General features: G+C 42.4%; 1 protein-coding gene across 5 annotated transcripts in view; it reads right to left on the bottom strand.

Moving 5' to 3' along the window:
* The window catches only part of DIP2C (disco interacting protein 2 homolog C), a 310777-nt gene extending 295169 nt beyond the window's left edge, over window positions 1-15608 (bottom strand). For all 5 annotated transcript variants that reach the window (XM_027648510.1, XM_027648512.1, XM_027648511.1 and 2 more), the window contains exon 1: window positions 15380-15608. In XM_027648510.1, coding sequence (XP_027504311.1) covers window positions 15380-15464 — 85 coding nt within the window. In that variant the 5' untranslated portion in view covers window positions 15465-15608. The remainder of the gene's footprint in view (window positions 1-15379) is intronic.
* Between the last annotated feature and the right edge of the window lie 233 nt (window positions 15609-15841).

Below are 15841 nucleotides of genomic sequence, written 5' to 3'. Positions count from 1 at the left end.
CTGGTGGTTTAGAAAGAATTAATAGTGTGAGGCCTAACATTCATCTGAGGACTACAGCCATCAAACAGCTTTCATAAGAAGATTTACTGTGGGTCGTTCTACAATGCCAAGGTATTGGTGACTGATTTCTGGCTTAGCCAGAAGGACTCATTATTGCATTATTGATGGGAAACTTTGAAAGAATATGCAATATTTAACTGCATGATTACAGCTGCATACAACTCTCAAAATAGGTTTCAATAAAAGTAATAAAAGATCTCATCAACATTCAAGATATTTTCATATCTAAAATCAGTGTTAATAAGCAATTGAACAAAATTATTTTCAAAGCCATTCAGTTCTGTTCATTTCCCTGCTCCTGACAGAACCAGAGGAAATAGAATTTTCTACAGATATAAACAAGTATATACTTCCATCATACAGAAAAAAAACAGGAATTGTCTAATTGACAGTCATATACCTGAGTGATGATCATAATGACAGTATTAAAATCATCACAAGAACCCTTACCCACGCTTGAATTCTAGTTCATTTACATAAGATGTAAATTTACTGCCACTATCAAGTTTTGCATACAAAAACCAGTAACATTACTTTAAGTGAAATGGTTTCAAAATCAAATATCTTCTTAATGCATTGTGCTTCATCTCCCCTGTGGCATATTTTTGTTGACTATCACTAATGTGCACATGGCATAATTACAACCAAAATTTAAAAACTTATGTGTTACAGAAGATCTCAGCTGGGGGGCCACTGACAGCAGGTACGAACATACTGCAGGAGAGGCTGACCTCACCATTCCCAGAACCACATACAGCATGTGGTTCTTCTTTATCCACAAGAAACATACTGGGAAGCACAGAATTATTAATCAGTGAAAGGTGGAAATTTAGGGGTGTATCACAGAATGGCTGAGGATAAAAGGAGCCTCTAGAGGTCCCTTGTCCAACTCTCCTTCCCAAGCAAGGCCACCTAGAACAGGTTGCCCACAGCCATGTCCAGACAGCTTTTGAGCATCTCAAAGGATAAGGAGCCCACAACCATCTTGTGCAAGCTGTGCTAGGGCCTCACAGTAAAGAAATGTTTTCCTTTTGTTCAGTCAGTGGAGTTACACAAATTATTTTATTCAGCAGCAAAACTGGATTAAGATGCTTCTATACATGCACCCCTTCCCAATGCATCCATTTTTTTCTCCATTCACACTTTTCAGATCCCTGTTCTCAGCAGGGTGCAGTTATTTCTGAAGTAGCACTGTATAGCGAATTGATGAATTGAACTTTAAAATGCTACAAAAAGAAACTTACTCAGGGGAAGGAAAAAAAAACCTCTACAAGATTCTCTTCCTTTTCTTGTTTTCTTGTTTCTTTTGGTTTTGGCTTTTTGTTGGTAAACCCAGGCATCAGTGGAATCACAACCCATCTGCAAACAGTAACATGGCAGCAGTGACAGTGTACAGGACTTTCAAAATGCAGCTTCATACCATATCACGTAGCACCCTCAGTCCTGTTGTTCCAAGTTTGGCTCCCCAGGGGATTGTATTTTGTGGCTACTCACATTAACACCAAAGTCTAAACTGAGCATAACACTTGCACTGAGCAGAGAAAAGATACAGGATACAGCAATCATACAACCCAACTCTTCCCCTGAATATAGGCCGTGCTCAAAAATAGGGGCAAGTAACGCGACTCCGCCTCAGCTGGTGCTGAACCCACCAAAGCTTGGAAGTTAACAGAAGACAAGAAGAAGGCCCTTTATTTTTTTTTTTTTCTTCTTTTCCATATACAAGTGTGAAAGGAGACACGCTTTAGTATGTCAGGGATGTTTTACAGCCACACAGCATGCTGCACATTGTGCTAAATGACAGTGCCGGGGAGGGGCAGGGTGGGAGCAGGAATCTTTATATAGCACTGAGAGCAGTAATTCAGCCCCTGACAGTCACATGAACACAGCCCTGCGGAACACAAACAGTATCTTTCCCTGGTATTAGGCTATTAGGCAGATAAGGCTCCACTTTGGATTTGAAAGACTTAAACTGACAAACGATCTTGTTTTTCTTCACCCTGCTAACCGTGGCACAGGGCTGGAGGAATCTCAGCACTTTCCACTGCTTATATAACAGGTGTACTCATCAATATGCAAAGATGATTTGAAGATACAGTTTCTAATCCACGCTTTATGCCTGAACAATTTAAATGGCTTTCATCATGTAGACAGCATTGCCGGCTCTTTGCAAGCAGTTCCTTTATAATTTTAGGCTCTATTAGCTGTATTTTTGTTTAGTGTGGGTTTCACGTGAATTTAGGAAAAAAAACAACCACCCACTCTGAATGGGGGAATCATTAAGAGAAAAGCATTTTTAGATAGAAAATAGGTGCCATGACTTATCTCCAGATCAGGTTTCAAGAAATTTAAGATGCACATTTCTCCATAAATGTCTCACACTGCATGGAGGACATCCTAATCTAGCTCTAAGCAAACATGATAAAGTAGAAGTAAACAGCAATAACCAAAGAAGCAAACATCGAGTATGATTAGCAGAACACATTCCAAACCTAGTATCTCTACATACTTTGAGATTCAGTTGTTAACAAGTTTGTTACTCCAAGACAATAATTTGTTTTAAATCAATTTAAGAATACAAGATTTCCATTTTCAGCACATTGGTCCTGACATGCCTTATGAGTACTCCTTCACATGCGAAAAAAAGAAGCTATTGCAAAAGGAGGCATCACATGAATTATCTACATCATGATCCTGCACCAAGTCTCCTGCTTAAGAGGACTGGTGGAAAGACAGATGACCAAGGAATGTGGAGCAGGATGGCAGACTGACCCTGCCACACCAGGGCCAGATGCCTTTATGGGGAAGCCCTGAAGGTCAGAAATTAAACAATGGGGGAAAAACAGAGAGAGAGAAAGGTGAGAAGAAGGCAAAAATGAAAAGAAAAGGAATATACAGTGGCTTTCTCTCTCTGTCACATAGAAAGACATGATACCAACCATCACAAAGGATCAAAATTTCTGTAGAGCTTTTGTGATCACAAGTTGTTTCCAGCAAACCAGTAACAACTTCTGTAAATATGGACAGGTTTCCCAGTCCTCAACGAGGCTTTCACTGGGAGTAAATCATGGCCTGTTGGTCCATATATGTAAATGCTCTGTCTGAAATGCAAAATGTTTTCTTAGAACCACCAGCGACTAGAGACAAAGAGAAGAAAAAGTATCTGTTTCGTTCTACATACACCCTAGCATAGAGCCTTAAATATCACAGACTGTTTCTGACTATTCAGACATAGCTTTAAGGGGAAGTACACCCATTAGTGCAGTCCTGATGCCAACATAGCTTTTGCCATTTATTTTTAGGTGAACTGAACTTCATTCTGAGAGAAAAAATAAATACAAGAATATATTTTGGCAAAGTTATACTCCCTCCTTATTGAATCCCCTGAAACTTAAGCTTTAGCTTTTACACTGAAAGTCCTCCCATACTGCTATTTTGGGGAGACTTCAAACACCCTCTGACTGTAATTCCTATTGTAATTTTCCTGTAATTCCTACTGCACTCTCCTAGGAGCCCATCTCTGTGAGGTGTGGCTGCTTTATCGCCCGTGCTGGGCTCAGGGATGGAATGCAGAAACCAATGAGGGGTTGACCCAGTCCATGACAACAGTCACACAATATTTTCAAAAGGAACCTAGAGAAGAACAGATGTCACAGTATTTCAGAAGGATATAGTTACTTAGATGCTTTAGACTCTCTTAACTGTAACATAACCATGTGAGCAGTTTTTGATGAAGAAGCACGCATAAAAAGTTTTATTATTACTTAAATAAGACATTTAGGTAGCATCTATCTGCTGCCATTTTCAAACTATTACTTTTTAGAAGATCCTCACTGGCAAAACAACCTTTTAATCTGGGGGAAAGTCAGGGGAGATTTCTTTGGCTGTTTGAGTTACAGCAGATTTACAGAGTAAAAAAACCTGTAAAATTCAAAACACAAAGCTGTTCAAGTTTAAAAAGATCACTCTAAAGAAGAGTTGGCTTCTTCTTCCCAATTTCAGTTTAATGTAGTACTAGATAAGTCGCTTTGGTCCTAAAAAGGTACAAAGAATCAAGTTGGTAGATGAGGCATGGAGTTATTTCTAGTATATCCTGCAACAGAATGGTTCATAAAGGAAGTCAAATCTGAAACTATATTTATTATTTACCAGAAATAACCAATTATGATCATGAAGAGCAATGAAGAGCCAGTGTGCATTTCAAGAAACATACATATCTAATGTGACATTTTGAATTATGTGTAAAAGATGTAATATTGCAGGTGATATTATTTTACCAAAATACACAGAAAAGCATTTTGCAGGTCAGCCAAAGCCAGACCACCACCTAGGAACGACAAACAGCATTACACAGTGAGAGGATTTCAAACTGAAATTCTTTAAGCTTCAGAGATGCTGTGGTCTTTGCATGATCTTCAGGATAGAAAAGAGCCCAGCATATTTCTTGAAAAGTACAGAGAGCTGGTGCAATGAACCAGCCTGGATTCCTGCCAGGACAGAGAAAGTGGCACTGATGAGAAGGGGTTCAGGCTTCCTATAGTTGTTAGAAAAGTATCCTATGGAGAGAACACTGTTACGGACTAGATTAACCAGAAGTTACCAAGTGTCTCTGAAAGGTCCAACAGTCAAAGACGAAATTCAACATCACTGTGGCTATTTCTGGCTCAACGCATCCCACACAAAGCTTCTTCACTTTTCCCAAGGTGACTCCAGTCACCTCTCTCGGCCACACAGCATCTTCTGTAGAACAAAAAACAGACAGAAGGCTGACCTTCAAAGCTGAAGAAGAAACGTTGGACTTGCCATGAGCCCTCACCTTCCACAGAAGTACCACCAGCAGACAACACCAGCCAAAGCACCATTGGGCTCAAGAAGAAAAAGTGTTTGGCCTGAGCAACAGCAAATATCTTCTCCCACTGCAGCCAAAGGAAAATGTCTCTGTTTCACTGTCCTACAGAAGTGATTGCTGCTGGAGGTCAAAGATACCAGATTGGTGAAGCTCCCAATCAACAAAACAGTTTTCACAGACCTTCAGATGGCAGCACAAAGGCACAGAGTCACTCTTACTGCTCCTACACCCTTCACCTATCACCACAACATAGAGGGTAAATCCAAGTTGCCACGACTGGTCAGTGAGGCAGAAGCAAAGACATCAGAGCAAAGAGCAACCATCCTCATGAAACCTTCCAACAAGAACTGGGTTTGCCTTCGAAGTAGGAAAAGGTTTCTCATTAGCTGCAAGTCAGTATGCTGGAAAAGCATGGATTCAAGGTGCATTAAAATCACAAATGAATTACAAATAATACTAAAAATGTCAAGAAACACTAATGGGAAATGAAAGAAACAATAATTACAGATCTGCTACCTAAAAATATACACCACGGTCTATATCTACAGTGTGAAAGTTAAAAGGAAATATGCAACTAAAGAAGGAAATAATACACTAGCTGTCTTACTGCAACTCATTTCAGTTTTGAGTACAGACCTCACCTCCCTGAAGCATCAAGGATGCATGAAGGATTAATCTTCAGAGGAAAAAAGTGCTCTCCTATTTTTTATCCAAATGACTAAAATGGACAATATCATTTTGTAAAAACCAATGACCAAGCTAAATACAATAAAGTTTAGGGAATCTTTTAAAAATATTATTGTTCTGCCACTTCATGCTTATAGAGAAGTCCCCTGAGCTACTAGTAAATATATGTGTAGTCACTATTTAAGCAAGTATTATCATAGCGGCTGCATTTGATATCCTCTCAAACTCTAATGTATGCACATCCTTACAGTGTTCAATATTGACTTAAAACAAATTACTACTGCAAGTAAATGTCAAGTCATCCCTAGTAAAATACTGAAAACATACTAAATCTAAATTTCTCAGCTGTTGCAGCATTTTTTGAAGGCACCAGGAAAACATATATCATAATACTGTACTAAAACATTTATAAAGTGCCACTAAAAAAAGTATTTATTGCACTTAAACCAGTATATTTCTGACCAAGGGTGGATTCAGTGGTTTACATACCTATCTATTTACATACACAGACTTCTTCCATTCAGTATGTCTTAGAAAGGAGTCTTCTATCCATCCTACTAGTGGGTAGATATTTTTTAGAAAGCTCTTGAATCTTTTTTTCTATGCAAGTGCTTCAGTGTTTATCTAGCCTTATTAATATTTTCTGTCTTATCTCCAACCTGCATTTGTCTAATTTCCATTCCTAGGAGTTCGATTTTCTCATGTTTTGAACCACTAACGCTACATTAACTTTGCACTACAAGAAAGTATTCCTCCTTGCCCAACACAAGGCTTGTCAAATAACCCAAATAAATTCCCACCTTTCTCCTGGTAAACAATGTTTATTAAGACTGCTTTAATCCCTAACGTCCATGCCTCTACTCTTGGTCACTCTTCCGGATCTCTTCTGAACTGTTTTGCCAAATTCTCCCAAGTCAGTGATACAGATGCTCTTATGACTGAAGTCAGTGTTTGTAAGAGACACCTTGTGACTGGAATGTGTCAAACGCTTCGGCAGCATAACATTCACAGACAAAAAATGCAAGACTTTTCTTCATCATCATTAAAAAAAATTAAATTTAACAGCTGCTAGTCCCATTGTTGTTCCTCAACACAACAAATCAACTTTTTTCCATTACAACATGGAGCCAATTTAAAGTAGAGGCCAAATAAAAGTACTGCCTGTAATTTCCCTTTTAGAAGTAAAAATCACTCCACAGTCCAACAGCATTTTTTCCTAAAACAGGTAACCCCTCATTTCAAAACACTTAGAAAACTTACAGCATCTTCTTAAGAATGTTTTTTTTTTTCAGACTAAAAAAATAAGGCAAATGAAACTGGGCTCTTCCAGTGAATTCAGCAGAGGGGTTTGCCATTATCATCATTCAGGAAAGAATAGGGATGTTTCTGCGTTTTGCTGTTTCACTAGGTAACTGTTGTTTGCTCATCCTCAGGCATCTGTCGAGAATTGAAACACAATTTCCATTTTAAGATTCTTCACCAAAGTTGAACTGCTCACATGTCACCACAATGCCATCACTTTATTTGTTCAAACATTCATCAAAAATACTTTCCCATTATTTGAACAATATTTCTTTCAACAAGGATAAGAGAGGCAAAATTCTAAATTTTGCTCGTTTTGCTTGCAATTGTAACCATGAAAAATATGAGGTAATATGACTTAGGATATCCCTCAAAAGAAAAAAGGTGAAGTTTCATTATTTGCTATTACCTTGAGGCATGTAGCTGTATAAGACTGTAGTTATAGAGTGTATGGATTTCAGAAGGAAATTTTCTGTACAATTTCAGAACTGTTCCATAATGAGATACTAGAAGTCCAAAGACCAGTTTGGTCTATTTTCTCATTAAATGGTGCTAATAGATACAAAAGCCCTGTAATCATCCTGCTAATACCACAGAACTCTTTCTGGAGGGTCCACACAGATGGAACAGTCCAGACTTGCTTTCTCTGAGGAGACTGTTGCTACGGTCTTTTTATTTTGCCAGGCTGTTTATGGACACATGGACATCTACATAGTAGGAAAAAGAGTGTCAGAACAATTCTTTTGGGTCTCTAAGCCAACCAGAAGTCTCTGAACTTTTGCTAGTCTAGGCACACTTTCAACCACCAGCCTACCAGTGAAAAATCAGGCTCCACTATTTACACTTTAGTTTTTGTCACAGAGTTCATTAAGAAAAATTTTCCTGGCTTCTGAACAGCTCTTACCAGACCAGACTTACAAGATTTATTTTTTTTATTGTAATCTTACATATAGATCAAGTGAAGATTTGAATGAAGAAACTGCAGATATCATAGTTTGGAGATATGGTTTCTGGATCCAGACAGAAATGGGACCAAACAAGTCTTAACATCCATTTTTACTTTCATATTAGCAGACAACATTTGAAGAATCCCTCTGTCCCCTCAACTGCCACCACTCTGCACACCCAGCCATACACATAAAAGCATCCTAAATGGTCCAGTCTTTGGAAATCAAACAGCCCCTTCAAAAGTCATAGGAAACAACTTCTCTTCCAAGTTATCAAGATCCTTTATGAGAATCCTTTCTTTCTCTAGTTATCCAATGATAACTATGATAGTCTTAAGAAGAGATCATCAAGACATCATATATTTTTCAATAACTTCTGTTGTAAAATAATGTGGCAATTATCCACACCCTGTGTCGTGGGTTGAGCACTTGATGCTGCTCTAAACACTGCAGGTTACGTGTCAAAGAGACTATGCCTATCAAAACTGCCAAGAACCAGCAAACAACCCTATTCTCAAAAGAGGGGACTACAAGAAGCACCCTGGCATGGTTCCCTCCATCCCCCAAGAGCCATGCAGAGGGTGTCCTGGTAGGATTTCACATGGCTTTAAGGCAGAAGCTTCTCTTGTGTGGTCAGAGGCTCTAGCCAAAGCTGTGGCCACAGTCTTCCCAGCATCTGTCCCAAGCTGTATTAATTTAAGTATTTCTATTCCTATATTTGCTGTTTTATTGCAGAATATCATGGTGTGTCCAGTATGTTTTATACATGTTTTAAAGTTATATTTAATCCTAATGATAAATAATACTGGTTAGCAATTAGAAGCCCTAGCTAAGATTACCCCAAAAAAACAAAAAAAGGTTTATTTACACAGGTCTAAAATGAGCAATTCCCTGATGCAATGCACCAAGTGGAGTTAAATGAAACTAGTTCCCATTTTTTAGTGTATGTTTACCCTAGTAATAGAAGGAAAGACTAGAACTCTGCAGAGAGCAATCATGTTTTGGAAATGCCCCCACACACCACCACAGCCAAGGGGAGAATCAGGGGCTGTTGGTAACAATCAGGAAAGGCTCTTCACAAGCCAGGAAAAGACTGCTGCATCCAGACCCTGCACTGGGGCTACTGACTGCAAGGAGGTACTCAAGAAGAAAGGGGGAAAAAAAAAGGCAGGCGGGGGAGGAGAGAAGGCAGAATGGGATCATCAGGAGTTTGGCAAAATTGAAGCTCACCCACCGGGAAGATAGGGGAATATTCATGCATAATTTTACATGGATTAAGAGTTTGTGTCAAATCTGTGATGTGCTGTGGTGAATTCTTATACTGCAGTGAGTCATCTTGTCTGACAGTTGCTGGGGAATTAAAGCAGTTATTTTTAAAAAATTATATGTCCTGCTTGATGCGTTATACAAATAGCCTCTTAAAAAATTAAAACACAGTCAATGCATTTTTAAGTATAGGAGAGCTATGGTACATTTAGGATTCTCTGTACCACACCACAGACATCCATTCTCAGCTATGAAAACCTAAAGGAGTCTATTGATATCCCTTCAGAGAAACATTGATCTTTTTGATGCTCCCAATCCAAATCTTGCCTCAGCAATCAGTCTATTATATCTGCATTTCATACAGCATGAAAATACTTTTCCCTGAGAAAAAATTAAATACAAAGGAAAGAGGTGTGCTAAACCTGAATTCCTTTGATACCAAAGGACATTTGGTTTGCTCAAAATCAAAATGACAGCATTCCCCTTCTAATGGATTAACACAGGCAGGTCAACACCCTTCCAAAGCAGCATGTTGACTCACAGCCATAGGTGCACATTGCACTGCTGGTTTGGCAAGGGGAAGCAGTGCTGGCTCCTGCTCCCTGCTCCGTGCAGCAGCATCACGCAAACGTACCCTGAAGCTGCAAAGGGCAGCTCCTTACAATCGTGTTCTCGTTATAAATACATTGCTTTCTCCCTGCTTTGCCTATAAAACTGACACCCCCTCGGCAATTTTCACACATCCTTGGGAAAAGTGTTTCCAGTATGTCAGTTGTGTAACACAGTAAAGATCATCTGAATGATCTATTAAGTGTAACCCTTGGGCATCAATGCTGCTCAACATCAGCTGGCAATAAAGGTATATTTACAGCATGCCTTCAGGACAGCTGTTCTGGGAACATCCTGGAGATTTGCATAGTCTATTTTACAAGGCATTACCGTATACTTCAACTGAATGAATGGCAGAGAATTCTTTTGATGTGACACCACCCATTAGAAGCCCTTAAGTCCAAATAGTGCAGTAAAGTCAGGCAGGTAAAATAGAAAAAGCAAAAAAAAAAAAAAAAAAAAAAAAAAGGAAACCCTTTAAATTTCCATGCCTTAAAATGCAAATGGTTAATTCATGAGTGAATTGAACCTGGTTTTAAAATAATCGAGTTACTGTCCAACTTGAGCACCATCAGAGAAACAAAAGAGCTGATGAGAGGAGCTTTATTTTACAAAGAAAGAAAAGTTTCTGTTGCCAGAGCTCTTGATTTTATCATCACTCCCATGGTATCCAGTATATTTTCTTAAAGCCTTAGATCTCGTATGTAACTGACATGAAAATTTCACCTTTATGTATTTGGAGTAAATTAGTCCTCTCTTTGCCAGAAAAAATAACTGAAAACATGAGCCAACTGCACCCCAATGGCTCAAAAAACAACAAGAAGCAAATGTGAGTATTGAATTTCTTAGTTCATTTCTCACCTAAACTGAGGAAGTATTAACACTCTGTCATTGAGCAGGTGATATCCACTTGCTAAGCAGAGCACTATCTCTCAAGGAGTGAATTAAAAGAATGACTTTGCGTCCCAAATCACAGAGGTGTGCTAGTTATTGAAATTTTCACACTTTGAAACCTTACTGCGAGTGAAGAGCAGGTTGGCAAATGTTATGGAGAAATAATAACTAGAGGAGTTAACTACACATTTCTGGTCCCAACCCAGTGACTACATACAGACAACAAATAACAAAATTTATACCTAATAAAATAATAAACCTGGTCAGACAATGACTCAATCAACCCAAGTAATATTACCAAATATAATCAAACCAGTCGATACAATGAAAGCTGAGGACCAAATTAATTAGGTGACTGCACATCCAGTGCCTTTGGGAATCAGTAACCACTCATTAAAGATCTGCTGAGACTCTTTATGAAAAGTGCTCTTTGGAGAAAAGTTCAGACTTTCAAAAAAAGAAACCTGCTATGCCTCATGTGTTTAAAATGGAAGAGGACTGGAAGGATAGTGTAGAATATAGGGAGAACAGTTTCTGAACAGGATGGTTTTCACATTTTCCATGTGGCATCTGTGGTTCTTTACGTGTTTCTGCTATGTTATCTGACACTTGGATAAAATATTGGAAGAACTACAGAGCATCTTTTCCCAATTAATTTTGGTTCAGGAAGTAATTGGAAGGGCAATATAACCTTGTATACTATAAACTCAGGGTAAAATGAGAAAAGAGGGGGGGATTTTTTAAATTTTTAAGTGTTTTTAAGAATGGAGGGGTTGTAGAATTACTTTTTTTTAATAAGACAGCACATTTCAGGACTCCTGGTTTTATTAAATCAGTTCTTCAGCTAACAGCCCCCAAGCTATTCTAAAAAACAGGATGATTCATCTATTTCCACCCAGTACAATTTTATACATCGTTAGAAAACTAAAGCCTCGTAAAATTCTAAGCAGCCCTGAAGAACAGCTACTGCAGAGTGACATGTTGATTGCATCAGCCTAGAAGGGCTAGTTCTGAGCAATGCAAGCTTTAGTAGGCTCAGTGGAAACTACTGGAGTGTCAAAGAACATGTATGTGACATACCAGCATCAAGCACCTTCACTCAAACACAACAAAACAAATGTCTCCGGAATATCGGGTGGGATAAGGATGATTCCACAACTTTCAATATTCATAAAAATTAAAGTGCTGTTGAGCCCTCATGTCCTGAGAAACACAGAAGCAATTTTCCCTTCCCAAAATGACATGAAAACTACATCCACAAGTGTACTACTGATGTCAAGCTGAATATACTGTTACATGCCAATACATCACTGTGAAACTCATTCTCAACACCCTTCAGAGTGCCAGCTGCCTCTGGCACTCAATCCTCGTGTGGGGCAGGCTACCTGCACACAGACAGGGAGGAACCTGGTAAGGGTTTCTGGTTCTGACTGATCTTCACCTGACAAATCATCATAATGAAACTAACAAAATCGAAAATGGTTATTCTAATTTGCATTCATAGTACCTTTTAAATAGCTATGTTTAAACCAAAAAAAAGCCCATTCAGACCACAGCAAAGGGAAGGTGGAAGGTATGTGGCTTGCCCACAATAACCAACAGGTTAGGACTGCCACAGAGACGAACTTCGCAGAACACCAAGTAAACACCTTCCTGACCTTCCTCCTCCCTCTCAAGTAATGAGAAAGGCACTTTGCTCTATCAGCTACCAAGTGCATGCTACCTGTCCGGTAGACACTTCCTGAGGTTCTCCTGCCACATCCCTGCCACCAGTGAGGCTGTGCCGAGTGCGCAGCCGAGTGCGCAGCTTAATGAGGAACACAGAATTTGGCTACAAGGTGGGGGAAAATGCCATGGCCAAATTTCAGCGTGTGATGACTACCAGTGGAGACTGTAATTACAACACCTGCACAGTGCCTGCTGCGTTAGTGGCACAGCACCCAGCAGTCTGGTCACAGTCACACGGACACCAGCTATTTTATGTTCAGCTTTGAGATGCACTGTGTGGGCAGGACCCACGCTATCACACTTCCTAGAGCTAGGAATGAGACAGCTTTAGCTCACAGCCAAGCAATAACCTTGCAGTAATCCTGCTGGTGCTCCTCTCTTTTTCACAAAGCAGCAGCTCTTTCAGAAGCTGTTCCTAAAGCTGCACTGTCTGTAGCAGGTTTTGGCACCAGAGAACCACATTGCTTGGGTACAAGTTGCAGATGTAAGACCCACTGCACTCAGTGGCACCAGAAATGAAAAACTCACAGTCACAAACAACGCATGCAATGATTCAGCCACGCAGCACTTGAAAAAACATCTTCCTAGCAAGTCTGACTCGGAAAGCACCTTAAAAAGGGGCACAAATTACAGCAGTCACTCAGCTCCCAATGTCATCAGTAAGACCGGAACACACATTTAAGGATGCAGTTGCCTGTCTATTGCCTTCAACAGTTTCCAGTTTCACAAAAGCAGCAGAGACACCCTAACACGTCATAAGCATAACACATGCTAAAACCTCAATCTTGCAAACTTTTATGCACGTGCGTAAGTGTATCTCAGTGACTGAACTCCACTGAAGGCACTGGACTGGCTCATTATGGACTGGCTGAGTGAAACACATGCCTAAGGTACTGCATGTTCTGGGTGTAAAGATGCACAAAGTTGCCTTGAAAATCATTTAACTCAAGAGTTAGCATGGTCAGAGTATGAGCAGACTTCTACAGCACAGCAGAACTGTACAAATTACCAATCCCACTATCTCTAGGGAATGATTTTGGGAACAGGCCAGAAGTTGCAACCTAAAGGTAGGAGCTTTAAGGAGTAAATTGTTTCATTTTCTCAGGCACTGAATACTGTCATGTACTTGACTAAGAACACATCAAGAGCATCTTGGGAGAAGACATTGAAAAGGATGTTGCCCTTTCTCCACCTGTCTCGCAATTCCAACTGATCTTCATTTAGGCTGCCACAGTCAGGAAACAAGAGCCATCCCATCTGCCAGGTGTAACATCAACTGTGCAGAAGGAAAGATATTGTCAGTGGGTTAAACTCATTCCAGCTCTAGCTGCAGGGAAGTTACAGAAGTGCAAATACAAATGCCCAATTTCAAACCATGTCCCACTTCCTTAGAGCCTTCTTGGATTATGCTTACAGCAACAGAAACTGCACCGTAAAACTGTATTACAACTTTGGTACACTGCATTAGCATATTTATTGAAGGTCTGTGCCAGTTTGATTTGGGTTTTTTTGCAAGCATTTACTAACAGCTGTTTTAATTAGTATCTCATTGGTGTGTAGACAATGAAGAAGCACACCAAGAAGCATTTTCTGCATAAACTGGAAACGTTACATATACCATGACATAAACAGTCCTTTCTCCCACCCTCACTACTGTAGATGAAGGCCAATGGACAGGCAGTGCATCACAGAAAGGCAATATTGTATTTAACTCTTCTTATTTCAAATTTTCAAGGCACCCTCAGGGAGGGGGAGGCACAGAAATGAGAGCCACATGCAATCTCAGTAGCTCATTCTCTTCACCCTCAAAGCGTTAAAAAGGAAAATACAATGTCAACATCAGCTCCTCCCTGCTGATGAAACTGGCTCCAGTGCATTTTACTTTCTGGCTCGGAGCCCTTACAAACCGTTACAAAAAGACAGAAGACAGACAGACAGTTCAATATATCGACCACTTCCAATAACTAATTTGGGACACGCTGGGTCATTTGTTCCTTCTGTAAAGTGCTGTAGTCTCTCGGTGGTGAATGAACCCTGACATGTGGGGGGTTTCATTAAAAAAAAAAAAGAGGGGGAGGCAGCTAATAGCAGATTTGCATTTCAGGAAAGAGCCAACTCTAGCATTAGTATGTATAAATACTCCCCACTCTCTTCCTCTGGGAGACAGAGATTATATTTGATACACTAAAATCGTCTCCACGACTCTGGGCGCTCAATGCCCGTCAGCGAGGGCTACTGACAGGCACTCATCGCTGCCTGCCCCTCGCTCCTACCCCGGCGCTGACACACATGGAAAGGGGGAGCGGGAGCCGGGCTGAGGAGCGGAGGGCGGGCTGGGGCTCCTGCTCATCCTCCCTGCCACGGCAACAGCACGGGCTGCGTGCGCGCCTTCCCAGCCCGGGGACCGGCGGAGCATCACAACCAACCACGCCAAGGAACCACCGCAAGCTTTCAATTGCACATTAAAAAAAAATCCCGCAATTCAAAAAAAAAAAAAACCACCAAAATCAAATATCGTTTCCTCTGAGTGACCTGACTGGTATTGTCCAAAACGACCTTATCACGGCGTGTTTTGTTGCAGCCGACACACACACACGCTGCGTGGACTCCGTGGGAGTCTGTCGATGCGGCCACAGCGGGGTTTGGCACGCAGGTAGCACGGCACGTTTCCGTGAAGCCGCGTTTCCCTGGCAGGGCAGGAGCCCATCCGAGCCATCCCCGCGGATCGCTTCCCACCTCCCGCAGCACCACCGCGTGCGCGGCCGAGCCCCCGCCGCCAGAGCCCCGCTGCCGCCCCCGCCTGCGCCGCGGCGGGGCGCGGGGGGCTCGCAGGTAGAACAAAACCCCCGCGCCGGGGTCCCCCCGACAGTCGCGGGCGGGAGGGGTCCCCCGGGAGCCCCCCGGGCGCCATGGGGCCGGGGCCGGCACCGCAGGGCCGCAGGGCGGAGGAGGGGGTGCGATGGGGGAGCGGGCCGGGGGTGCCGCGCCGCTGCCGCCACCGCCGCCGCGCCGCCCGCGCCCACCGCCGCCCCTTTACCTTCGGAGAGCTCCAGCTCCAGCTCGGCCAGCCGGGCCCGCACCTCCAGCGGCAGGGACACGCTCTCCAGGCTGCGGTCCGCCATGCTCGCGCGGCGGGGACGGGCTCTCCCCTCCTCTGGCTGCCCGCTCTCCCCCTTTGTCCGCGGCTGGCGGGGCGCGGGAAGGCGGCGGGGCCGCGGCGGGTGCTGAGTCCTCCCCGCGGTCTCAGCCGGGCATGCAGGGGGGAGGCGGGCGGGCGGGCGGTCCGCGCGGGGGGACGGGGCGCGGAGGGAGGGAATGCGGAGGTTTCTCCTCTCCTCCCCTCTCCTCCTCCTCCTCCTTCGCCGCCTCCTTCAGCGGGGCCCCGCCATGGCTGCTGCTCCCGCCGCCCGCCCGCGATCGCTCCGCATCGGCTTCCCCGCTCCGCGCCCGGCCCGCCCCCCGCCCGCCGCCGCCCGGCACCGCGGCGGCGGCTCCCCGT

This window comes from Corapipo altera, unplaced genomic scaffold (assembly GCF_003945725.1).
Source record: "Corapipo altera isolate COAL_440 unplaced genomic scaffold, ASM394572v1 47, whole genome shotgun sequence".
Lineage (NCBI taxonomy): Eukaryota > Metazoa > Chordata > Aves > Passeriformes > Pipridae > Corapipo > Corapipo altera.
The sequence above is the reverse complement of the archived record's forward strand: the minus strand, read 5'-3'. Positions and strand labels throughout refer to the sequence as shown.